A 27,500-nucleotide genomic window follows, 5' to 3' on the forward strand; every position below is an offset into this window, starting at 1 on the left:
CCCCTTACCAGCACAGATGTCCACCAAAGCACTACCATTCCCATCTACTTCCGCTGGCACACCCCACTGACCAACCACTCCATCCACTCGTACATTCCCGACTTTGCCATTCATGTCTCCAATCAACAGCACTCTCTCGCTCCTCTCAAACTTGTCCATACATGCTTCTACTCTCGCCCAAAACTCATCTTTCACTCTTGCCACTCGATCCTCTGTTGGAGCATACACACATACAATCGCCCATGCTTGTATACCTACTTTCATCCTCACCCATACAATCCTTGCACCCACTGTTCCATACTCTATTATATTCTCCTTCCACTTCTTGCTTATCATCAGACATACTCCCTCTCTTGCCCTCTCATTCTCACTGACTCCCGCACATATATCTACACCGTATTCCCATTCTCTCATCCTTTCACCTTTCCATTTAGTTTCAGTCAATCCACATATATCCACTTTTGCATCCTCAAGCACCTGGACAATCTCTCTCTCTTTCACTTCATCATTCACTCCTCTCACATTCCACGTTCCTACTCTCAGAATGTCCTTTGTCCGTTCCTTAGTCGTCAACGTATGGTCCGTCCGGGTCCGAGGTGCTTTATTTGCTTTTTTAGTTAGTTCTTTTTACGGGGTGGGGCACTAACCCACCACCAACCCTTTTAGTCGCCTCGTACGACAAGCAGGGATACTGGGGGAGTATTCTTGAAACCCCCCTACCCCCAGGGGGTAGATATAGGACTAGCAATGGAATAGAAATGGGGAAGATGTAGAAATGGTCTTGGCGTTGAAGTGGTCTTGGAGTTGAAGTGGACTTGGTGTTGAAGTGGTCTTGGTGTTGAAGTGATCTTAGCGTTGAAGTGGTTTTGGCGTTGAAGTGGTCTTGGTGTTGAAGTGGTCTTGGTGTTGAAGTGATCTTAGCGTTGAAGTGGTCGTGGCGTTGAAATGGTCTTGGCATGGAAGTGGTCTTGGCACTGAAGTGATGTTAGCATTGAAGTGGTCTTGGCGTTGAATTGGTCTTGGCATTGAAGTGGCCTTGGCATTGAAGTGGTCTTGGCATGGAAGTGGTTTTGGCGCTGAAGTGGTCTTGGCATGGAAGTGGTCTTGGCATGGAAGTGGTCTTCACATGGAAGTGGATTTGGCATGGAAGTGGTCTTGGTATGGAAGTGGTCTTGGCGTTGAAGTGATGTTGGCGTCAAAGTGACCTTAGCGTTGAAGTTACCTTTGTGTCAAAGTGGTTTTGGCTTTGAATTGGCGTTGGCGTTGAAGTGGTCTTGGCGTAGTAGTGACTTGATAGGTGAGTTTGCTTAAAGGCTTGACCCTGGAAGGAAACAAGCGTCAGCGTCAATGGGAGATCCTTATACTATGCATGTCATGAAGCCAGATGTGTAACCTGTTAGATGGAATATTAAGGCCGTGGGAAATACAGGAATATCAGGAGGAGAGGTTGGGCAGAAGAGGAGGACAGTAAGGAGAGAAATATTGGAGACAGAAGGATCTCTTGTAGTCGCCTCTTACGAGCAGAGATACTGAGGAAGTATTCCCCCCCCTCTTCTTCCAGGGAGATTGAAAAAGGTATAATGCCAGACTTTGACCTTGATGTGAAAAGTAAATATGTCTCAAATTTACATGCGATACACGAAAGTCCAGGTTCTGAAATATGAGAAAGTTGCGAAATATATAACCCATATGTGATGAGCGAATTAAAAGAATAATTACACTTGCGGACAGAAATATCGCTCAGCTTTAGAATCGAGTCAATACGGAACCCAGCATTATATTCTAGAAAGACTGTTTGGTTCCGAAGGTTGCATTGCTGGATTTTCAGATCTTTACTTTTCCTCGTTATATATCGTAAGGAAGTCAATCGATCTTTATACCAACTGTATATATAAAAAAAACAACAGCCGAGCACATATTAATTTGTTTGTATTTTAACGTGTAAATCTTTCAGTAACCAAGGACATTATATTTTACTCTGTATTTACTTGTAAATCGTCATTAGCCGAGCACATTATTATTTTCCCTTTATATTCACTTAAAAGTATTTCATTAGCCGAGCACATTGTTATTTACCCTATATAATCAATTGTAGATCTTTCAGTTGCCGAGCCCATTAATATGTATAATGACTTGTAATTCTTTCTCACTGTCTTCTTTCAGGTGGACTCAAAAGTACGTGGTGTTGGACTGCAGCACTGAGATGGCCAAGAGTCTTATCATTGGCCATGTAAGGGACGTGCATATGGGTCGACGCAACTACCACTACCTTATGTCTGGCCTTGTGAGTACCACCATCCCCACCCTCTCTCATAATCTTACTCTCGCCTCTAACCCAAATCACCCTTTTCACAATACGACTCCCACCCACCACCCATACTCACATTCCTATCTTCCTCCACGCCTCACACTCCCTCCGTTCTTCTTGTCTCCCGTCATGAGTACAGCTTGTCATCACGCCACCTCAGCTCCTCCTTTATCATCCCATACCTCTTTTTATTTACCCCTTGTCCCTCTTCAGCAGTGTGACTGGGGATTTGGATATAACATCGACTGTTGCCGTTCGTGGTCAAGGAGAAAATTAACACCAGTCTCCATACCTTTTTATTTGCATTTACGACGCCATCCTCACCACAGCAGCTTCCCTGTATCTTCACCCTCTCTTTTCGTGTATACCTTAAAGATTTGTGCTCTCGATAGGCATAAACCTATCTGTTTATCTGTTGACCCCCTTTTAATCATTCCGTTATCACCTTACATTTATTTTTATTCCTTTCACCCCATGTCTCCTAGTGCCTCATAATGACTCGTGCTTCCAACAGACATAAATGCATCTTTTTCTGTTTTACATCTCATTTATTATTCTTCATTTCTCCCTGCCTTCACATTCTCCTTTTTCTGTTTTGCTTCCCATTTATTCTTCGTCATCATTCTCTCCACATTCACCTTTTCTGTTTTACATCCCTTGTATTATTCCTTCATGATTTCTTTATCCACGTTCACGTCTTACCCCGAACCTCCGTCCCTCATGATGTATCATCTCACACCTGCCTCCTCGTCAGCTTACCAACCTTACACCCTTTATTGGCTCTCGGACAGTTTATAAGCGTGTCTCTCACCTGTTTCTCCATACTCACTTCACCTGTCTATCATTTATCACCTCACTTCGGCCTCTTACCACCTAATTTCCTCTACCCGTATCATTTATCATCTCACTCCTGCCTGCAGTAACTTCACCTAAGTCCCTGTATCCTTATCATTTTTCCTCTCACTCTTGCCTCATATCACTTTACCTAAGTCCTTCTATCCTTATCACTTATCACCTACCCTTATCTTTTATGATCATATTCTTCCCGCTTATCACCTTACCCAAATCCCCCTCTTTACCCAAATCCCGTTTTCTTTGAGTCACACAGCCAACCACCTCAGTTTTATTGCCACTTAGAGGTGGAAATTGGAACTTGTATTTTCGTTCGCTAAATAATTTCATAATTCGTCTTCCCAGACGATTTATTTTGCATCTTAACTTTTCTCCCTAGGCGATTTATTCTACATCTTACTTCATTCATAACTTCTCTCCCTAAGCGATTTCTTTTACATCGTACACCTTTCATAACTTCCTTTCTCAAGTGATTTGTTGTACATTTTACACCTCTCATAAATTCTCTTCCTAAAAGATTTATTCCGCATTTTAAACCTTTCGTAACACCTCTTTCTAAACTGTTTATTTTACATCTTTCGTAACTCCTATACGTAAGCGATTTATATTACATCTTACACCATAGTTTTTCTTAAGGTATGTATATCTGTTTAATATGTACGCATGTTGGTTCAGTAACCTCCACAAGATGCACAGGAGACATCGTAGTGCTTGATCCTTAGTTGTCAGTGTCTGTCCTGGATCATTTATTCTTTTCCTGCTCCACTGCTACACCCACTCTCACACCAGCAGACTGAGCCGTTCCCACAACAAACAAAATACCATCAGACGAGTTTCTAGTGGAGTGCTATTTATGACCCACCCTGTACTACTATTACTACTACTACAACTACTACTACTACTACTACTAGTACTACTACCACCACCTTTTTTTTTTTTTTTTTTTTAAATAAAATACCCTCCATCCACTGGGGAATTATATTTTGAAGATCAAAACCAACCTTGCTAATACAGTTCACCATTTGGAGTTATAATGTGAAGGTTAACACTAACCCTCATATTACAATCCGTTGGCCCCAAGCACGCCAACGGCTGTGGTTACCAACCATCTACTATTACTATTATTATTTTATTTTTTTAATTATTGATATTACAATGTAAATAAAGACATTAAACTAATGGAGTCGCTGGTCTATGCGACTCTCGACCACTGTAGCTTCGTAATCCATACCCGCCAGAGAGACAGGCCTGAGGGCTGATGATCTTGTGCCCCTGAGACATAGCAGAGCAGACCTCACGAGGGAGAGTGACAGTCGACATCTCATCCAGGCCATAACAGAACTCTGCGGTTGACGTTTCTTCTCAGAAAGAACCTCTGCCAGTCTCGAATAGAATCTCACTGCCCCTGGACCCATCCCACCTGATGTCGTGAACACAAGGGGAGTGAATCGACCGTGGTCCACATGCTGGATCCATTCTTGATAATTTCTATTTTTTTTCTTGTTCATTCCTTTTGTGTGCAACTACTACTACTACTACTACCACTACTACTACTGCTACCACTACTACTACTACTACTACACTACTGCTGCTGCTACGACAACAACAACAACAGCAACAACAACAACTACTACTACTGCTACTGCTACTGCTACTGCTACTACTACTACTACTACTACGACGACGACGACGACTACTACTACTACTACTTAGATGTGGTAAGCAAAACAAATCGCCGAGGAGGGCGCATCACGAAATTTCCGGTCAACTTAACAGCGTCGTATTCTCGTTTGCTTGGCTCTCTTAACACCTCTTCCTAAGCGATTTATTTTGCCCATTTCGCCTTAATATTCACCTTTCTTACTGGTAATTGAGGTGGAGATTGGAGTTAATTAGTGAGGTGGGGAGGGAGAATATATTGGGAGATGATGGGCAAGGATGTAGGGAGGAAAGAAGGGAAGGGGAACGGAATGAGAGGAAGAGGGAGGAAAAAGGAGGTAAGGATGGGAAAGAGAATGAAGGAAGAAGGACAAGAGAGAGAGAGAGAGAGAGAGAGAGAGAGAGAGAGAGAGAGAGACTTGAAGATTGGAGCCAGGGAGAAGAGAGTCGATTAGGAAGATGGTTAGGACGGTGAGAAATTCGGTAGGCGATGATGGAAGAGGGGGGGAAGAAGGTGGGAAAGGGAGGGAAATAGAAAGAGAAAGGAAAGGAGGAGAAATGAAGGAAATGAGAAAGATGAAGGAAAGAAGGAGGGAGGAGAAAGAGGGAGATAATGCGGGAGAGGAAGGGAAGGAGGAGAAAGTGTTGATGATGGAAGAGGAGTCTGGACGGGGAGAAAAGGGATGGGAGTGGTATGGGAGGGAAGGAAGAGGCATTGAAGGCTTTGATCGAGATGAGAGATAGGATGGTAAAGAAAGAAGGAGTAATTTAATGAAGAAAAGAGGGAAGAAAGAAAGCAGGAAGTATTTGAGGGAGTAGAGGAGTGAAGGAGAGAAAGGAAGGGAGGGAAAACTAAGGGAGATGAGAATAGTTCAGGAAGGATGGAAAAGGTAATGGAGGAAAAGGAGAGTCAGGGGAGGCGGTGATGGAGTAAGATGATAAGGAGAGAAGAGTGAGAAGATTTTGATGGAAACGATAGAAGGGGGGAGAGAGGGTGACAAAATGGAGAGGGTTATGAAAGAATAGGAAGATGGAAGTGATTTGGGAGGAAGGGACGGGAATGATGAATGAAGATATGAGAGGAGAAGAAGAAAGAGGGAGAGAGATAGTAATAGAGATAAAAGATAAGGAAGAGGAGGAGGGAAGGGGATGGCAGGGATAGACAAGGAAGTGATGAGGGGAAGGAGAGAGCCTTTAATGGAGGGGACAGATAAGATCATAAGGACGAGAAGGACAGAAAAACGACGGAGAGGAGGAGGGTGGGTTTGGAGAAGATGAGAGATAGGAAATGGAGAGAAGATAGCAGTGATGTAGATGGGAGATAGTGAGGGAAGGAAGAGTGAAAGGAGGCAATGATGAAGACTGGAGGTAGGGAGAGAAGAGGAAAGCGATGGTGTAAGTGAGAGATGTTGCAGAGAGAGAAAGGAAGAGGAAAACAGTGATATAGATGTGTAAGTCAAATAGATGAGATGACGAGAATAGCTTTGATGGAAAAGAGAGAGAGAGAGAGAGAGAGAGAGAGAGAGAGAGAGAGAGAGAGGTCAAGCCGGTGATGTAAGCAGAAATGATGATAAGAGAGATGGGAGCGAAGAAGAAAAGAGGGGAAGAGGAATGCTGTGGTGAAAATAAGGGATGGGGAGAAAAGAGAAGGGAACTGATGAAGGAAGGGGAGAAGGAGAGTAGAGGACGGAGTGATGGAAGACGTAGACGTAGAAGGAAGAAAAGAGAGGAACAAAGAAGTGATGTTATGTATGAGGGATAAGGAGGAAAGGAAAGGACGAGCGAGGCTTTGATGAAGAGGAAAGACAAGGAGAGATGAAGAAAGGCAAGGATGAAGAGAATAAATCCCAAAGGAAGAAAGGAGAGGAAGGAGGGTCTTTACCGAAAACAGAGAGAGAGAGAGAGAGAGAGAGAGAGAGAGAGAGAGAGAGAGAATTATGCTGATGAGAAAACACAGCTACTGATATTGGTCTTATCCACAAACAGACAACTGATTACTGATGGATTTCTTTTCGTCCCTTTCATTCTCATCAGGAGTAATCATATGATTAATCAGTGATGTGTGGTTTGTCGGAGAAATTAAGTATGGCTGAATAAAATCATCTGGTAGCAACAGTAGTAGTAGTAGTAGTAGTTGTAGCAGTAGTAGTAGTACCGGTGATGGTGGTGGTGGGTGGTGGTGGTTGTTGTAATAGTAGTAGTAGTAGTAATGGTAAGTGATAGTAGTAATGGTAAGTGGTAGTAGTAATAGTAGTAGTAGTAATAATGGTAGTACTAATGGTGGTAGTAACAGTAGCAGTATCACAAGATTCTTCTGAAATGTGAACCCAGTTTACTGCAGGCTGAAGTTGTCCCAATCCTGCAGCCTTTCCGCGCAGAGGAAGGGAACTGAGGGACGTTTGTATAATCAGGCAGCGACGCTACCCAGTCATATCGGTGCCACCACGTGAAGGTGTCCCTCTCCAGCATTATCTGAAAGTAGCAAAAACAGTATTGAAAATGTCATCGTGGTGAAGGGATCAGATACTATTAATCAGTGCTATGGAATCAGTATATGAAATTGGGTAATGGTTGGAGAGAGAGAGAGAGAGAGAGAGAGAGAGAGAGAGAGAGAGAGATAGAGAGAGAGATTTAAGAAAAGCATCGACAATCGTATTAAAAAAACAAGTATCGCATTGGCTACATAGTCCGCCTTCTTAAAAAAAAAAAAAAAGGCAAAATAAATGTTGAAAAATAAACAAGAACTGTATTGTGATAGCAAGAGCGAAGTTAATCACTTCTTTGTGGTCTGGTCAGTCAAAAAAAAAAAAAGAAAAAAAAAAAAAGTGATATTTCTTTTCTTAGGAGAGCCGACTTGGTGAATGAACCATTTCGTGCTTCTCAGATGCTTTTATACGTAAACTCCCGCACGTGACAGGTTAATGAACTTTCTTAACTCCTCCTGTTCTCAAGGTTGCAAATATTTCGTGAAAACGTCATCAGCTTGAAGTGGTTTGAACAACAAACGATAATAAATTAGGTTTGTGAATACCGCGGAGGACTCCACCTAACACTAATGAAAGGTAATTTAGAAAATAAATTGCTGTGGTGATCCTGGTCGGGACAAATAAATTAACCGTATGATTTAATTAAGATAAGCAAACATTAATTTTGACGGCAATAAAATGGATTCATCAAAAGGGCTGTCTCTGTGATACTTAAAATCTAATATTTGTCCCTCCTCTCTCAGCACCAGGTGGTGGTGGGGGGGGGAGGGGGAGCAGAGAGGGAGAAATTACTCCTCCATTTAGCTCCAGATGACTGTCCATCCCCGTTTCCTTGTTCGTTGTCGTCGCGGGGGGGGAGGGGGGCTTCGGAGACGTCAAATGAGACAATGTGTGGGGGAGTATAGCAGGGTGCCTTAATGGACTCCACTGTGTGTGGAGGTTTGGTTGCTGGGTGGACGTCGCTTTTGCGTCTTTAGTCTGTTATGCCCTTTCCCCTTTCCTTAGGTCCCTGTCGATGCTCCGACTAATATTGCAAGGCCCTTTTCTTCTACTGATGCTTCTTCTATTCTTTTCTCCCATCCTTTCTGCTCCATCCTCGGTTTTAAATGGTGGAATTATCCACAGTCGTCAGAATTTCATAAATGGCCTTTGGCATGTTACAGCAATAAGGATTACGGTATGCCTGTGGACTGTTGGTCAGGCCAGTTGTGGGGACCATTGTGGTTTGGCAACTCCCCGGTGTGTTGACCTCTGCATAGGCGGAAATGCTACTAAGCTACAGCTGCGGATCCATGGATGCAGTTGCTTTGTGATGGGACTCTCGGCCACTGGCCAGTGGCCCAGTGTTGTGCTGGGAGACTCTCCTCTCCCACACGGTGGTGCTATCCCTTCTTGGGTAGGGCAGGGAGTGCTTGCTTGGAACTTGATCTCTGCATGGGTAGTTTGCTGGGCCTCAAGACTCCAAGTATCGCCCACTCAATCCTTTCTTTTTCAGCAGTTATGTTGAGCCTTCCACTTACCATCTATGATTATGGAAATTGTCTCAAGCTCCCTCTATACCGGTTCTGCTGATGTTTTGACCCTGATGAAGACCCTGGCTTCTCTTCCTGATACTTCTCGGGTCTTCCTACTGTTTCCCATCCTCTACGCACCTCTTCTGTTTCGTCCCACTTAACTACGCCATTTCCCGCCTCACAGTCCCTTACTTCCACAACTCTCTGTCCACCTGATCATCTTTCATAGTAACTTCTGAACCTTAATTGCCTCCGCCCCTTCCTGTTCTTCGGCTTCCTTGTCCTGTCCTCATATGCCTTCCCTATTCATTAATCCTGTCTTGACCACATCCTTTTTTGGGTTCCAGACCTGGTCTCGGTATTTTAACATCACAAATGGATGATCTCTCGATATGCCTCTCTCTGTTACATGAGGTAGGCGCTGATGTTACGTCCTCTGTGTGACTCGGTGGCTCTCGTCATCTTAAAATGTTCAGTGCAACCGAGGAAGAAAAAAGTTAAATCTTTATTGGATCCCTCCAGCAGTCCAAGCTCAGTCTCTCCAGATGCACAGTTAAATTCACCTACAAGCACTGTCAGTCTTCCCTCTTTCTTGTCCATGAGTAATCAGAATTTTGCTGATTGTTCTGAGGATATTAGACTCATTCTTTCTAACAGCATCATCCAAATCTTTCTGTTCATTGTTACATCCATCTTCCCCATGGATGCCATCTACAACAAGCTCATATTGCTAAAACTGTATTTGAATCTCACAGTCTTCCATCTTCAGTTAGTAGAAAACTACAAACCACCTTCAGTCTAATGCCATATTAATTAATAAATGTATTTTTCTTTATTTTTCATTCCCTTCACCCTCAGAGGAAGATAAGGATTTGCGCGTATTCAGAGGAGAATTTATAAGTGTTTCTTTCCTTCCCAGAGTCATGCACCAGCAATGCAGTAAAAAGAGTGGTAAATTCAGTAAAAAAAAATATATTTTGCCTTTTATTTAATCATAGTTATATAAATTTGAGGGTAATGGGTTGTTAGATGCCACTTGGAGACTCAAAAAGAGAACTTCCTGGATAAGATAGCAGACTACGAGGTGCTACCCAAAAGTTTTTGAATTTTGAAAGCAGAGCAGAAACCACTTGTCATACAGTGTGTGGATGCTGGGTGGCGGTGCATGCACCCTTTGTTTGTTACTGTCAAGTGGTATTGTGCAAAGTGGATGGATTTGCTGAATGTTTGTGTGCTTTAATCATTGTGTTTGGGTTAGTTTGCAAATTTTGTGAACTAAAAAATGGAGGATGTGAAAGGGCAACATGTGTGCATCAAGTTTTGTGTGAAACTCGGGAATAGCATGGCAGAAACTCATAAAATGGTAAAACAAGCATTTGGTGACAATACTTTGGGGGTTACACAAACCTATGACTGGTTTAAGCATTTTAAAAATGGGTTAACAGATGATGGTGTACGTTTTGGTCACCCTTCCACCAGTTCAGCTCCTGACAGTGTGGCCAGAGTTAATGCAACCATCCTCGAAGATCGCAGAAGGACAATCCATGATGATTGTGACGTTATTAGTCAGTCGTTTGGAACTTGCCAACGCATTTTGTTTGGCGATGTGAGGCAAAAACTTCCAGACAAGTGGTGCACAAACAAATGGGTGTTTCACCATAACAATGTACTCATGCAGACAGGCGATGTTTTTCATCAGTTTTTGGCATTAAAAAAAAAAAAAAAATGCTGATTCTCCCCCACCCCTCGTATTCACCAGATTTGACCTCCTGTGATTTTTTTTTCTCATTCTGAAAATGAAAATCCAGCAGAAAGGACTAAGTTTTGAAACCACTGAGGAGATCCAGGAGAAAATCGCAGACAGTGCTGAACAAGCTGACGCTCAAGGACTTCTGGAATGTGTTCCGATTGTGGTAAAAACACTTGGATCAGTGTCTGAACTCCCAAGGATACTACTTTGAAGGGGTTGGTGGTGATTAGGGCTTGACCAAAGCTTTTTTCCTTCGGGAACTTTTGGGTAACACCTAGTAAAATAGGTGATAAAATGGATAGAGGCAGGTCACATCCATTGTAGAACAGACAGCAGATGGACAACCCAAATAAATAACTGACAAAACAGAGATGGAGTGAGGGGAAGGGTCAGGCAGAGAACAAAATGATGTCATGATATCCAGATTCACTTGGATTTGATGGAACAGGCTAACAGCCAATGTAACCAAGTGGGCAAGCCAATGTATTTGCCCATGAATGTGAATTGCCTGCCATCACTAAAAAACTAGATCAGTAATCCTGTCAATCGGAGGCATATCATTGCAGCTTCGCCAAAATCGAAAAATTAAGTCTTAGGATTTCGCTGTTTACTTCTACTAAGTTGAGTAGGCTATCTCACTAGCATTCAGAAGCCTGAAATTGGGTATTATTTTGGTGAAGGTCTTTAAGTACGTATAAGAGGCCTTTCAAGAATTTCTGATATTTACCCTTCAAATAGCCGTTCTGGTCATTGAGGGTATAATAGAAATTGACAAATAATGGCAAGCTAAAAGAAGGAGTTAGGGGGTATTTCTTGCAGAATTCTCTGGCAGTCGGAGGCATACCATCGCTGCATCGCCAAAATTGTTAACAAGCTAACCATATTTTTTTTTTCTTTTTTTTTTTTTTATGCGAGGAAGAAGGAACCAAAGGCCATGAGCCCGCAGTAACAGTTCCCTCAAAGATACTGCCCACATGTTGGATACAATTTGCCCACTTGACTTTTTGATACTTTAGTACACACACACACACACACACACACACACACACACACACACACACACACACACACACACACACACACACACACACACACACACACACACACACACACACACACACACATACACGCGCACACACACACATACACGCGCGCGCACACACACACACACACACACACACACACACACACACACACACACACACACACACACACACACACACACACACACATCTCCCATTCAGCCATTATTAAGTCCTGTTTGGTAATTAAAGAGCATAATTACTGGTAGATTTTCCTTATCTGATATACTATAGCACTAGCCGTGTGTGTGTGTGTGTGCGTGTGCGTGTGCGTGTGTGTGTGTGTGTGTGTGTGTGTGTGTGTGTGTGTTTTGGGCAGCCGAAACTACACATTCGAATGACACCAAAATTGGCACAAAAATCGCAAAAAATCGCTGATGGGAAAAAACTTGTTCCCATCACGATTGAAAAACTTTTACTATGTTTAATGAGCGATCACATTTTGACCAAAAAACGACGCTCCTGGCGCCCGGCATGGGATCTCCGTAGAATTTTTTGCCCGTAGCTATAACTAAAATATAGCAGCGCGAGAGCTCTTCGCAGGAGCAAGTGCGAGGGCCCCGAAGGGCCCACGAGCACTTCTACTGGGTAAAGTAGTCATGTAGCTTGAGTAAAACACTGCGGCAATAGAAAGTGAACTAAAAAATATATACAAGGTTAATAATAATAATAATAATAATAATAATAATAATAATAATCTATCTATCTATCTATTGCCAGACGCCTCAATCGCGTTTGGGGTGGCCACAAACAAATCGCCTCCAAGTCGCCCAGTCCCCCGCCATTTCACTGCCCTGCTCCCAACTCACACGCCCTTCTCTCATATAATAATAATAATAATAATAATAATAATAATAATAATGATGATAATAATAGTAATTAATAATAATAATAATAATAATAATAATAGTAATTAATAATAATAATAATAATATTAATAATAATGATAATAATAATAGTAATTAATAATAATGACCCGCGAAAGACCCTCTTCGGCCGTTTGATCCGTCATCATTTCATCATTTTTGGATTTCTTTTGAACTAAATGTGTATGAATAAAGTAGCTGTTGGTAAGGCTCGAGGAAAATTTACTTGGCCTCATTACAGAAAAGAAACTTCTGAGGGTAACTTATAAATGTGCAAATAAAATATTTATGGGAATTTAACCCCCCTCCAAAAAAAAAAAAAAAAAAAAAATGCAAAATATGGAGCACTAGGGAGTGTCCCTGCATAGCTTTATCGAAATTGGTCCATGCTTCTAGGAGCTGTAGCTGGATAAGCCCGTATACGGACAGACAACGGTCCCTTCACGTATAGGTAATAATAATAATAATAATAACAATAATAATAATAATGATAATAATAATAAAAAGAAGGATGATGGCACAAATAATGGTTCTTCCTTCCTAGACTTCACCCTCTTCATTCAGTCGCCAACAGAATCATAAGGGATGATAAATACAGGGCAATAGAGGTCGCCTTCACCATTTCAGGATATCGAGTGGCCGCTTCCATAGGTAATCACGGTTGTAATGAGGCGTGCGTCTGTCTGTGCGTATTTGCATTCCTGTGTCCCTCTGTCCGTCCCTTCCTCTGTCTGTCCAGCTGCTACATCTGTCCGTCTGCCTGTCTGTCCATACCTCTGTCCGTTCCTCCATCTGTACGTCCGTTGCAGTCGATGACCCTGAGTTTTAATTAGGAGATCGATGTTTGTATAAGTAATTGTCTGTAATTAGCTTGCCTTTCACCTATTATTTTTAAGGAGGGGGGGTTAGTTCAGAGAGAGAGAGAGAGAGAGAGAGAGAGTCTGCATTCTAATGTTTGCTATAATGGTTTCGTCGTCTTTAATCCTTCTCGTGCCTCCTCTTGACTTTCTCATTTTCACTTTTCCCCCCTCCTCCTCCACCTCCTCCTTTTCCTCGTCCTCGTCCTCCTCCTCCTCCTCCTCCTCCTCCTCCTCCTCCTCCTCCTCCTGCCGCTGCCGCTGCAGCTGCTGCTGCTTGTTACCGTCTTCGTCATCACTTTGTTCTTATTTCACGTCTCGTGTTCTCTCTGTTTCTCCTCCTCATTCTGATCCTCGTCCTCTTTCTTTCTCTTCTTCTGTTTTCCTACTTGTCCTCTTTTTCATTTCCTGTCATTTCTTCCTCTTCCATTTCCTTGTGCTTTGTCTTTCTTCCTCCTCGTTTTGGGTTCTCGTTTTACCAATTCATCATTTTAATTATTGTCTATCTTTTCTTATTCTCGTCCTCTATTTCATGCATTTTATTGCCTTTCTTTTCTTCATTACCAGACATTTTTCTCGTTATTTACTTATTATTTCTTCCTCAGTCCATGCCTTTTTTTAAAATATGGCTGATTAATTCTGTCTGTCTGTCTGTCTGTCTCTCTCTCTCTCTCTCTCTCTCTCTCTCTCTCTCTCTCTCTCTCTCTTTCTTTCTTTCTTGAATGTTGCCTCTCCTTCTTTCACCCCGCGTCTTTCACTTTCCTCTGTACTGATCGTTATACCGTATATCCCATTGCTCCCCACCTTCTCTCCATCTCATTCTTTGTATTCTTTTGTACTCCTTTGTCTTCCTTTCTCCTCATTCCCTCACTCATCTTCCCTCTCACTGCGCGTTGTACATTTTTAAATTATTTCTCTCTCTCCTTCTTTTTCCTGTATTTATTTTGTACTCCTTTGTACTCCCCTTGTAGTGCACCATCTCATCTTACTCTGCTCTCCTTCTGTCTTCTTTGTATTCCTTTGCACCATTTCTCCTCCCTTTCCTTTACCCTCCCTTTGTACTCCTTTGTATTCCTCTCCTATTAGTCCCCCTCTCACTGCATTTTCAATTGCTTTTCATTGTTTCTCTTCCTTTGCCTGTAATCTCCCTTTGTATTCACTTGTACATTCATAGCCTCATTCCTCCTCTCCTCACCCCGTGTATTCCTTTGAACCCCCTTTTATCCCATTGTACTCCTCTCCTTTCCTCTCTCTCACCTTCTCTAATCATCCTGTATATTCTCTCTCCCTCTCCCTCCTTCCATACACCCTCTCCCTCCTTCCATACACCCTCTCCCACTATTATTTTGTATTACTTTGCAGCCGACTCCCCTCACTCATATCGTACGCTGTGTTTTGTACTTTCTGTATTCCCTTGTATTCTCTCTCTCTCTCTCTCTCTCTCTCTCTCTCTCTCTCTCTCGGATATCCAGTTTCCTCCATCCCTATTTTTCGTTTCTGCCTCTCGCTTTCCATGTCATCTTCCCCCCCCCCTCTCTCTCTCTCTCTCTCTCTCTCTCTCTCTCTCTCTCTCTCTCTCTCTCTCTTTTTCCCCTCCTCCGTTGCTCGCTCTATCCTCCCTCTCTCTCACTTTCACAGTTCTCAGTAATTCCCTTTGTCCATTATCCCTCGCATGTGCTGTTCAATAATTTTTCGTTCTCTCTCTCTCTCTCTCTCTCTCTCTCTCTCGTCATCATTTCCTTCACCGCACTCATGAACTTGGCATGTATCTCTCTCACTTTAACTCATGTGCTTCATTTTTCCATCTGTCACTCAGACGTATAACCATCCACTCAGGTGATGGACGAGAGGTGGGAGCGTGACGTGAAGGAATACGGTGCCGTCAACATCACCGGGTTCCGTATAGTGGACACGTCCAGCCCCTTCGTCAGGGACTTCCTCAGGACATGGTCTACACTGGACCCAAAGCTGTTCCCGGGCACTGGCCACGGCTATATCTCGGTGAGTACCCGCTTATTATTATTATTATTATTATTATTATTCCCGGGCGCTGGCCACGGCTATATCGCGGTGAGTACCTGGTTATTATTATCATTGTTATTATTATTATTATTATTGAGAAGCGTGGTAGGTTAACGTGATCATTTTGCTTTTTTGGGGGGTGGGGGAGGTAAAAAGGATTTCTTAAGAACCGCTTTGGGATTTTCAAATATTGGTTCATAACAGTATGCACTAATTCACTCCGACAAGGAGAGTTTGTTTTCATCTGTTTGTTTGTTTGTTAGCAGGATTACTAAAAAACTAAGAGAGAGATTTGGGCCAATTTTGTTGGGTAGATAGCCCACGTCCCAGGGAACAATCGATTAACTTTTGATACCAATGTTTGTTAGTTTGTTTGTCTGTTAGCAGGATTACTCAAAAACTAAAAGAGAGATTTGGACCAAATTTGGTGGGTCCATGTCCCAGGGAGCAATCAGTTAACTTTTGGGACCGAACCGGATCGTATTACAAATTCTGGATCCATAAAACATTTTTTTGCTAAAACCTAATCACTGATGAGAAAATGTAACCCATTATAAAGAGCTGTTTGGAAATTACGTTGCCCTTGTCGGAGAGATGCGCTCCACTGAGTGCCCCTCTAGTTTGGAATATATTATCGTTATTGGAGGGCCGGGTAGATTTTTTTATTTTCTCTTTCAATTGACTGGATGAGACAGATGCATGTCGGTAAGTACTGCTTAAAAGTATTGTAGTTTTTGGCGTGTGAGGTGTTCTGGCATCAGTTTATCATCTGCTGGCAAAATTTCCCGTTTTTTTATTTACTATAGTACTTTCACGTTCACTTGGCCCAGATTTTCGTCCTTTTGAGGTTTATTTCACGTAGCTCGACGGCAGAAAAGACAGTACTACGGTTCTGCATCCTTTTTATAGCGCTTCTTCTTGACTGGCATCATATTCTAGTGTTTATCTGTTATTACAGTTCAGCATTCAAGACAGAGAGACGTCAATTTTAGGTCGTTAGAATAAAAAATGTATGGTAAGTTATCCCGGCTGTTGTAGGGTTATACCGTTTGTACTTTAACCTGGCTCAGACTGTCGTCCTTTTGCAGCCTATTTCTCGTAGCATTGTGACTGAAGACAAGGCTCTACGGCTTTACATTCTTTTTGTAGTACTTCTTCGTGACTAGATTCGCGTTCAGGTGTTAATGCATCGTTACAGCTCAGCATGCAAGATGGAGGGATGACAATTTTAGGAGAGGTTAGAATGAAAAAGGAATATTCATGCAGTCCAGAGCTGTAGTTACTTATCACCCTTACCGGTACCGCAGTCTGAAAGGTAGTCGTGGCCTTACACACCTGTGACATATTGATGGTTCGAAGCGATTCTAGACTGCACGAGTGTCATTGCCAACTGCTGCTCGTGTGTTCAAACAACCTTGGAATTACCACCTTAACACTGAACAGCGCACCATGGTTACAACGTAGGAGAGTTTAAGGTGACACTATGACTCTTGACTAAGTTATATTACCTTGACTATCGGTGTGCTTGATTAAAATTGATAACATATACAGTAAACACGGGGATGTAGAGTCAGCATGAGAAGTCCTGTCTCCTCCCCTACCACTCTATCCGCAAACTTAGAAAATCAGTGAGGTGGACCTGCAGCAAACGGTGTCGGTTGCTGCGGATTCTGATTATCAAAGTGCTTTGAGTGAGAAGCTGGAAAGGCGACAGGACTTTCGATGCCTACTGTACAATAAGCCAAAAGGAAAAAGTCTGTAATTACTAGATCAACTTCAGTCTTTGTGCCGGTGGTGAAGGGAATTGATGTATTTACTTTTGTGAGATGGAAGGGTGTATGCGGAATAGAAAATTGAATGCCTCCAAATAAACTAGCTTATGGAAGATTTGTACCCATATTTAAAATGTTGCATACTGGGAAGGTGAAGCAGTTTCGGCTCGACTTGGACCCTCGTCATAGTCTCTGAAAACTGAAGGGACATGTGCATGCATACAGACGGGGTAAGTATGAAGGAGATGGAAGGGGTGGCATGTCTGGAGAGGATAGACGGTAGGGTGAAACTGTTTTATCTGCCCCCATAATAGCAATTTTTTAAAATTTGGATTTAATTATTCCAGCTGAACGATTTACGGCTCTGTAATATAAAGACAAAAAGTAATATGTTTGGTTAAGTTTTAATTACGTGTCAGATCTAAGTGGTAATTGGTCCATCCCTCTGGGAGATACACCTACGGCTTCACTTGCAGGAATAGGTTACATTTTGGTACCAAGGTACACAACCTTGTGTCCAATGTAGGATAATAGTAGGCAAAGTTTTCTCCTTTTGGAACTGTGGGTGGCGCGCGCGCGCACGCACGCACGCACGCACGCACGCACGCACACACGCACACACACACACACACACACACACACACACACACACACACACACACACACACACACACACACACACACACACATCGCTAAGTATGTGTCTTTGAGTTGAGAACTGTGAACCTCTTCCTCAGAAGTCACAACGATTTGTCGAGAGAGAGAGAGAGAGAGAGATAGAGAGAGAGAGAATTACATAAATACTTTTAGCTCCCCTTTAAGAACTCCTCCAGCTCACACTGAGAGAAAAGAAGAGAAGAGGAGAGCGGAGGAGAGAATAGAATTTAATATTAAAATTTCTCATCGCCCTTCTAAGATCTCCTCCTCCTCCTCTTCCTCCTTCTTTGCCCATATCATTTTCCTGCCTCTGTTATGACACTCGTCAAGCCTTGTCATATTACCGTTCTTGTCAGGCTCTTCAGATCCTAATTAAGGTGTTCTAGTACTCGTTCACCACACCCCTTCCTCATCTTCACCTCTCCCCAACCTCCGTCCTCATTATGGGCTCCTTCTGTATTTCCCTTCACTACTCATTTTACACACACTCACACACACACACACACACACACACACACACACACACACACTCCTCTCTCTCTCTCTCTCTCTCTCTCTCTCTCTCTCTCTCTCTCTCTCATCCGTCCGTCTGTCTGTCAGTATGTTTTTTATGCATACAACTTTGCTCAAAATCCACTTCATTCGTATCAGATCCCTAGATGACTGATATGTCTTGCTTCAAACAGACGATTCTATTCAGAGTTTGAAAGGCGTCTCGTGGACTCTACTCTTTTCACCTTAACTTGGCCCAGATTTTCGTCCTTTTGGAACCTATTTCATTTAGCTCAGTGGCTCAAAAAGACGATGCTACAGCTGTACATCCTGTCCATAGCACGTCTTCGTGACTAGCATCGTATTCTGGTGTTCATCAGTGAAGATGGAGGGATTGATATTGCAGGTCAAGTTAGACTAAAAAGAGGTTTAACCATTTGGAAGGCAGAGGGTTCCCTGACCAAAATAAAATTGACGATAGCCAGATTAACATGCAGCAACATCATAAGGTAAAAGTTACATTTTTAAGTACTACAATAGTGTCATCATTTCCTTGTGTGTCAAGCACCTGTATTGTGTCATTTCCTTTGTATCAACCACCTTATATTGTACCATTTTCTCTATCAAACTCCTGTAGACTGCATCATTTATTCTGTTGAGCACCTTTATATTGTATCATCGTTTCCTCTGTCAAACACCTTAATAATAACATCGTTTCCTCCGTGTTAAGCACCTTTATACTGTATAATTTCCTGCATATCAAACACCTGTATGCTGTATCATTTTCCTCTGTATCAGCAAAACTAAGAAGAAATGATGGCAGCTCTGCCATTATTTCTTCTTAGTCTTGGTCTCTACCTTGGTCCACAACTCCTCCTTGAACTTTAAGTCAGAATTATTCCTATTTTCCCTTATATCTCACCGCCACACACACAAACACTTAGCCTGATATATTTCTTGACTCAGCCTCCCTCCTTCCTTTTCCTCACGCCCTTCAAATAATTTCCCCCTAAACTACAGCCACGTCTCTCCATTTGTCTTTTTTTCTCGGTTTTCTTCCTTCCCTCCACCTTCCTTAATAGTCCCTTCCATCTCTCAAGCTTCTTTCTTCTTTCCTTCCACTTCTCTCGCCTCTTCCTCAGTCTTCCTTCCTTCTCTTCCTTTTTCATTATGTTATACTCCTCCTCCTCCTCCTCCGTCTCTCCCTCTTCCTTTAGTATGTTGACTTTTAACATTTCCGTCCTCGCTTTTCTCCCTCTTTCGTTTTCACCTTGGTATCTTTCATTTATAACCTTTTCGTTTCATTCTTCCCAGTTTTCTCTTCCCCCTCTCTCCTTGTCTTCGTCCTCTTCCTCTTTCCTGTGTCTTTTTCATTTATCTTTATCATTCGCTCTTTCCTACGTACTCGTTTTCTTTCGTCCACCTTTTTTTTTTTTTTTTTTTCATTTTTTCCATTATTTCTTTTCCTTCCTTTCCCTACCTCCTTCTCAACTCCCTTCCTCGGTCTTACCCCTCTTCCAGCCCACATTTCCCCCCGTCTTTTTTCCCCCACCTCCTCTCCTCTCCCTCAGACTCCCAGATCTTCTTTCCTCCCCACCCTCCTTCCTTCTCTTCCCCTCTCTCCTTCATTCTTTGGTGTTTTTTCTCCCTTTCTTCCTCTTTCCTTCCACGTCTTCCCCTCTTTTCCTCATACGTTACAATGTTTTCTCTCCCTTTCCTCGTTTCTCCCTTCTTTTGTTCCTCATCCTCCCTCCTTTCCCCTCATTCATATTACCACATCCCTCCCTTCTTTCATCCTTCCTTGACCCTTTTCTACGCCCTCTTCTCCCCTCTGCCTCATTCTATATAGCCTTTCTCTTCCACTCTTCTTTTTTCCCTTCTCTCTTTCCTAGCTAGCTACCCTCTCTCCAAGCCCCTCCTTTCCTCTCTCCATCATTTTTTTTTTCTAAGTCTCCCTCCCTCTCCTATTCTTTCCTTCCTCCTTCCCTCTCCTACTGTTTCATTTTTCCTTCCCGTCCCTACTCTTTCCTTCCTCAATCCCTCTCCTCCTCTTTCTTCTTCCCTCTCTTCCTCAATCTGCCTCACATCCTCACCAATATTGCCTTTAAAAATTACCACTTGATGCTCACCTTCCAATATCCTATGAGCAGTTGGCTTCTCCAAAGCTTCTCCAAGTCATACTCTCCACCACGTACACAGGCCAGTATTCTCGTCGGTTGAGGAAGCTCCTGAACGCCTCTTCCCAAGCGATTTGTTATGCTTATCACACCTTGCTCTCCTCTTGTGTGTTATTTAAATCATTCTAATATCATTATACTCTTCATCGACAACGTACAGTCGACAGCAGAAGTTCGTTCCTATCAGCTTGTGAGCTACGAGCCTGTTGACCTGGTAACACTGTGAGGTAAAGTTGCCTGGTATGATTAAATGGACAATGTGTAATATTTGTGAGTCAGGTATAAAATTGTCTCAGTTTACGATAATATCAATGTACAGCAGGTGGGATGATATTCTGACAAAGGTGACGTTAGTGTATGGATTCTTTTTATTAGTTGGAAGCAAACGCTTTATTTCTATTTATGTTGCCAACGAATATTATACGACTCATTTTAAATCGCTTTGAGTACTTTGGGATGAGAGTACAAGACAACATTTGTTATGGTTTATGGTTTAATGCATTTATGAAACAACGGATATCGACACCGTAGTTAGGGACCAAAAGATTATCGTAGCATTTACGTCTTACGTAACAGTGACTCAGAACTAATTCTAATTTGCTTCAAATTACTGCTTCATATTCCATGAGTAGGGAGGTAATGGGGACAAAATGTTTGATGAGAAAGAGTATTAAAGTAAGAGTAGTGTGCATAAAAAAGAGGCAGAGACATAGAAATTTCTCCTAAGGAATTTAGGTGTGGAAAGAGGAATGATAGAGAGAAAAGGAGGGAGGAGATGGGGATGGAGTCGGGGCTTGGGAAAGTCGAGGAGAAGTGCATAAAGCCCTTATTGTATTAGATGATATATTGTTCTGCAATTATAATGGTTGTTTGTGTGCACTAGTGGTAACCAAGCGTGTGTATCTATCTATCCATCTATCTTTCTATGTATCTATCTATCGATAGATAGATAGATATTTTTATCAAACCGCCAGTCTCATTTCTTTCATTCCTGTTGTGACAGTTGCATTCACGTTATAAATGGTCTTTCATATTGAAGATAAAACAAATCATAGTGGATGTAATGAAGGTGCGAGGGTGGTGGTGTGAATGGGGTTAAGAAAGGGAGGGTAAGGTGAGGAGGGAGGAGAGGAACATCAGGAAGGAGTGACGGATACTGGTGGAAAGGAGAAAGGTGAAAAGTGTGTGCGTGGGGGGAGGGGGGAGACGGGGAGGTAGTGGCTAGGAAAGGGGTTTAGAGCAGTGATAGTAACGATGGCTGTGTAGCCTAAATGTTATGTAAATGTTAACGAGAAGCCTACTGTCCCATCACCGCCACAGTGACGACCAGTTCCTGTTAGTGACGACTGTGTTTGTGGCTTGTCCGATGACCGATAACTGTCAACGAGCCAAAACGATGCTCACTGAATGCATTTAATTTTATTCCATTCGGTACTTTATCTACAAAAATATGTTATTCAGCATTAGCACAAAAAAAAAAAAAAAATGTGGGTGACAGCACAGCGTGACTGAGAACCCTAGGGACGGGTGGTGATGCAGAACGGGACAAAATTTAAGAAAGAAGCCTCATTGTCATCTCGAAACATGCACTATATTGACGTTTCGCTACTGGCTGACTGGCTTCATAATTAATGTTTTGTAATCCCATCTTCAGTACTCATGATAAATTATAATGTTTCCTAAAATACTCGTTGGCAATCAATAGTACTAATCATGTGCGTCCAAGTCCTTACTAAATAACATTTATACACTAACGACATATTTGTCAGTATCATCCCACCTGCTGTACACTGATGTTATCTCAAACTGAGGTATAATTTACAGTATCTCTGACTCACGAATGTTAAATAACATCCATTTAAACCATTACAGGCAACTTTATCTCACAAAGTGTTACCATACCAATAGACTCGTAGCTCACATGCTGATAGGGACGAACTTCTGCTTTTGACTGTACAAAATTATACTAACCGTCCGTATCCAAATATAAATCGCTACGGAAAAGTGCTAGGGAGCCTGCTTAAGCGACGGGCCAAAGAATACCATTGAAGAAAATACAGATACATATAAGACAGATACAAAAGGAAGAACAGACTTACACAGCGGATACAGAGAGAGAGGGAGAGAGAGAGAGAGAGAGAGAGAGAGAGAGAGAGAGGAAGGGGGGGGGAGTACGATGAAACTAAAATAGAAAACGGTGAATCGGTCAAAGTAAGGTAAAGGAAGGAAGGAAATGAAAAGACAGCGAAAGAAAAGAGAACGAAAGAAGCCAGAAAACAAAGGACGAAAGAATAAAAACACTGAAAGCAAAAGAGGAGGTGTTGAATGACAGTAAAAATAGAGCTGAAATAAAACTTAGAGTAAAATTATGGAGAAACGTCAAAGAGAAAGCAATTATACAGTATACTGTACACACTAGATGGACAAGGAAGGAACCAAGACAAGAAAATTGATGGGGAAAAGAGGCAAGGAATGTGTTAGAGGATACGATGCAAGAATGGAAATAGCAAGAAGGATACGAGAAAAAAGGCAAATTTAAGTTTACACATAAACTGGCGTCTTATTTTTTCTCGTCCTTGCGACAGTCGGACTGGATCTCTCTCTCTCTCTCTCTCTCTCTCTCTTTCTCTGTATATATATATATATTATATATATATATATATATATATATATATATATATATATATATATATATATATATATACAGAGAGAGAGAGAGAGAGAGAGAGAGAGAGAAAATGTGTAACTCCATATGTAGCTCCGCATGCCTTCTATCTGCTTATCTGTATCCTTTTCTTTATTTCTTTTTCCTGTATTTTGTCAGTCAGTGTACCTGTTCACCTATCCCATCTATCACTATCACCATCGCATCACCATCATTATCGACGCCATCATTACTGAAGCACAAAGTCTGTCACCACAACTGCCTCTGTTATCTTTACCTCTCACCATCGACGTAACCCTCACATTCTGACCATAGCTACCAACAGCATCGACAAAGCTCCCACCATCATACTCGTTACGGTTACCATCTTCACCCCAATTACTGTGATTATTCAGTCCCTAAATGCAACGAAAGCTCACCACCACCACCTACTGTATACCAACGAGAACAAGGCAGGGTATGGCCATTGCCATTACCATTACAACTAAACCTACCACCACAGCTGCAACCATTACCATGATCCTGCCGCCACCAGTATTGCCTGGCATTATTACAGTCGCCTTTATCAGTAACACCAACGACAATTATCGTAACTAACAATTCCTACACCGTGCATGTTATGTTTACCACTTCACCACCACTCCCACTATCGCTACTACCTCCACTGTGGCTGCTACCTCCACCACCACTCCTACCACTCTCGTCCCACACACTCTTACCACAGCAGCAAGGAGTACTACCACAACTCCATTACCGCAGCAACCACAATCACCCATGAACCACCATTGCTACCACCCTTATTCCACAACTACAACTACCACAAGTAATTATCCACACACACCCCTTCAAAATTAAAAAAAATATGACAACCACCCCAACCTACCACAGACACCCACTACCTCAAACAACCACTGCCACATCTACCACTGCCACAACTGCCACTGCCACAGGTACCACTACCACTAAGAACTAACACCCACTCCCACCATATCCACATTTACCACCCCTGGTAACGAGAACCCACCTCTCTCTCTCTCTCTCTCTCTCTCTCTCTCTCTCAGCCATTAACCCTTTGATGGATTGTCACAAGGAAAGAGTAATTATTATTATTTTATTTTTACAGATTATCTCGTAGGCCACTCGCGCTATTATGTGATCGGTTTATTGACACACACACACACACACACACACACACACACACACACACACACACACACACACACACACACACTGTCTCTCTCTCTCTCTCTCTCTCTCTCTCTCTCTCTCATTCCCCGTTTATTCATTCTTTTCCTGTCTTTCTATTTATTTATTTATTTTGTTTATCGCTGTCTGGGTATAGGCCCGTATTCTCGTCGGGTAAAGGGGCACCCTAGCATCTCTTCCTTAGCGATTTATTCTTGGATGTGGCTGGTTAGTATCCTATTTTGTACGTTATTTATCCAGAGTATGGTGATATTTGAAGGATGTATATAAACTAGAATTGAACAGTACGGTGTAATAAGGAAAATAAATCGCTTAGGAAAAGGTGTGAAGGAGCTTCCTTAACCCACGAGAATAGGCTACGCATCATAGACTTCAAAGACCCAACAGTTCTCCTAAGTTGAGTAAAATCGTCTGGCAGCAAGAGGAGTGAAATATCATGTGGTTAACCCCCTGATGATGGAGACAACTCCTTGGTATGCTATTACAGCTAAAGGCAGACGATTTTATTAAGCTGAGTGAAATTAGAAGCCAGAGTGTTTTCATTTGTCACCATTAGCTCTCTCATGGTCAGGCTTGCCATTGTTCAGCTGACGCCAGACGGTTTTATTCAGCTGACGCCAGACGGTTTATTCAGTTGACGCCAGACGGTTTTATTCAGCTGACGCCAGACGGTTTATTCAGTTGATGCCAGACTGTTTTATTCAGCTGACGCCAGACGGTTTATTCAGTTGATGCCAGACGGTTTTATTCAGCTGAGAGTGAGTCAACAAAAGACCAAATTCCATAAAATCTTTCTTGTCTCAACGTGTAATTCCGCTTGTTAGGTAGTTTTCTGCTATCTTGCCGACATTATCACTTTCCACCTCATTTTCTTCTCATTTTACTTTCTTCCTGCTTGTCCTCTTCTCATTTCCTCCTAATTCCAACTACTATTGCTGTTCTTATTCTCATTATCTTTTAATCCTTCTCCTATTACTGTTCTCACATCTCTTTATTTCTACACTTTCTGGTCTCATCTCTCTTTGTTCCCACTACAGTTACTGGTCCTTTCACCTTCTTTCCACATTGCACAATCCACACTCGTGTACCTACTTTCTGGTCATGATGATGATGATGATGATGATGATGATGATGATGATGAGACTTGGCAACGACTGGAGTAGGTGGAGGAGGAGGAAGAGGAAGAAGAAGACTACCAGGAGAGATAAGAAGTAGAGTAACAGTAAAAAACAGATGATCAAGAAAAATGAAGTTAATGTAGCAGGAGGGATGAAAAGCGGAAATGAGAAGAATGTGTTGATGGAGAAAATGGAGGAAAATGACGAAGAGGGAGTAGAAAATAGGGAGAAATGACGAGAGAGTGACAAGAAACGTGAAAGTGAACAGAAAGGAGAAGAGAAAAGGGAAAAACAAGAGGAAGAAAGATGAGGAGAAAATCGAGGAAGAGAGTAAAGATGAAGAGGAAGAACAGAAAGAAGTACGATGAAGAGAATAAAGAGAAAGAGGACAGAGATATAAAGAAGAGGGACTGTGAAAAAAAAATGATTGAAGGGGGAAAAAAAAGAAAAAAACGAAGAAGGGAAAGTTGAAAAGAAAGAAGAGAAAGAGGAAAGAGACGAAAAAAAGAGAGAGGAGAAGAATGAAAAGAAAGTTGAAGATGAAAATGGTAAAGATGAGGGAAGAGAGAAAGAGGAAGATAAAGAAGAAGGACGAAGAGAAAGAATAACTGGAGGAAAAGAACTGGAGAATAATAGGAAAGATGGAAAGAAAGGAGGGGAAAGATGAAGAGAATGGAGAGGAAAGATGAAGAGGAAGGAGGGGAAAGATGAAAAGAAAGGAGGTGAAAGATCAAGAGAAAGGAGGGACCGATCAAGGAAGAGAGGAAATATAGAGAAAGGGGATAAATGAAGAGAGTGATAAGAAAGATGAAGACTAGTAAGAGTGATAGGCCCATTTGGTCTTAAGTAGCCTCTGGCCTGTATCACTGGGGCACAGGCCTGGAGGAGGATGAAGGAAGTAACGAACGAACGAAGGAGAGGGAGAAAAGAGATGGAGGAGAAATCAGCGGGATTGAAGGAAATGTGAGGGAAGGATGATGAAAGGTAATCCTCTAGAAGAAGAGTGAAATATGTGGACAGAAGTATTTATTTATGAAAAAAAAAAAAACCAGATCCTTTTGCCTAGGATGAAGCGTCAGGAATTAGATGGATGCAACTTAGATAGATAGTTAGATATGATGGAATAAAAGATTAGCAGGTACAGACATAGGGAGTTTTATATATTGTATACAACCTTACTACATACAGTATATGCCATTTTATTCAGCATGGCAAACACTTTAGCTCGATGGGCCTTGAGGGACTCCTTTAGTTCGATAAATTTTTTTTTTGTTTTGTTTTTTAGTTGAATTTAGTCGCCTAGAAGTAGGAAAAATAAAATACAATAGTACGTAATGGGTGTGAAGGGATTATCGAATAAAATTGGTAAATTATACACGCCTCCAGAATCAATTTTACTTTTGTGTTCCTCATTCTGCTTCATATCTGAAAATGTACGTGTCAGTGTATTACTGTTGTTGTAATTAACGAGAGAAATTAGTGCCAGCATGTTTTTTTTTTTTTTTTTTTAATAATTAAATTTATATCTCCACATTTCTCTGAGTGACAGCAACATTACTGGTATAAAAAACATTTCAGCCTGGATATAATTTAAATTATTAAAATTGTAATACGTTTTTTGTTTGTACATTAAAGGTTAATGATATCTAAAGCATCGACTTTGGGATGTTTTTCGAGTTCAGTTCCGTGGAAGGTTATTGGATAATTTAATGATATTTTTAATCATATTGACCCCAGAATCTCCAGTAATCTGTTATATCTAAAGCCAGATGATTTGATTCAGAAGAGTGACCCAAAGCAAGTAGACAATTAATTTCGTGATCAGGGCGGTGCTGTCCTGCATTAGTTTTAAGTAGGACTAAAACTGCCATCTCTCAACCTTGAATCCTGAGATATTAGAAGAGGTTAACACTGGAACATGGTACTAGTCACGAATAAGTTCCCTGATAAGGATGGAGAGCCGCAGCATTGTTCTTTTCTGCCGCTCAGCATCGCGAAATAAGCTGCAAAATAACGA

At 41.9% G+C, this 27,500-nt stretch overlaps 1 protein-coding gene across 1 annotated transcript in view; it reads left to right on the forward strand.

Annotated features, from left to right (window-relative positions):
• The window catches only part of LOC145391393 (glutamate receptor 1-like), a 132,654-nt gene that overhangs the window by 10,447 nt on the left and 94,707 nt on the right, over window positions 1-27,500 (forward strand). The window contains exons 3-5 of the mRNA XM_080266034.1: window positions 2,164-2,284; window positions 8,507-8,701; window positions 15,211-15,375. Coding sequence (XP_080122160.1) covers window positions 2,164-2,284; window positions 8,507-8,701; window positions 15,211-15,375 — 481 coding nt within the window. The remainder of the gene's footprint in view (window positions 1-2,163; window positions 2,285-8,506; window positions 8,702-15,210; window positions 15,376-27,500) is intronic.

Source organism: Coenobita brevimanus, chromosome 1, assembly GCF_032717465.1.
Source record: "Coenobita brevimanus isolate Jiangsu-jjx chromosome 1, ASM3271746v2, whole genome shotgun sequence".
Lineage (NCBI taxonomy): Eukaryota > Metazoa > Arthropoda > Malacostraca > Decapoda > Coenobitidae > Coenobita > Coenobita brevimanus.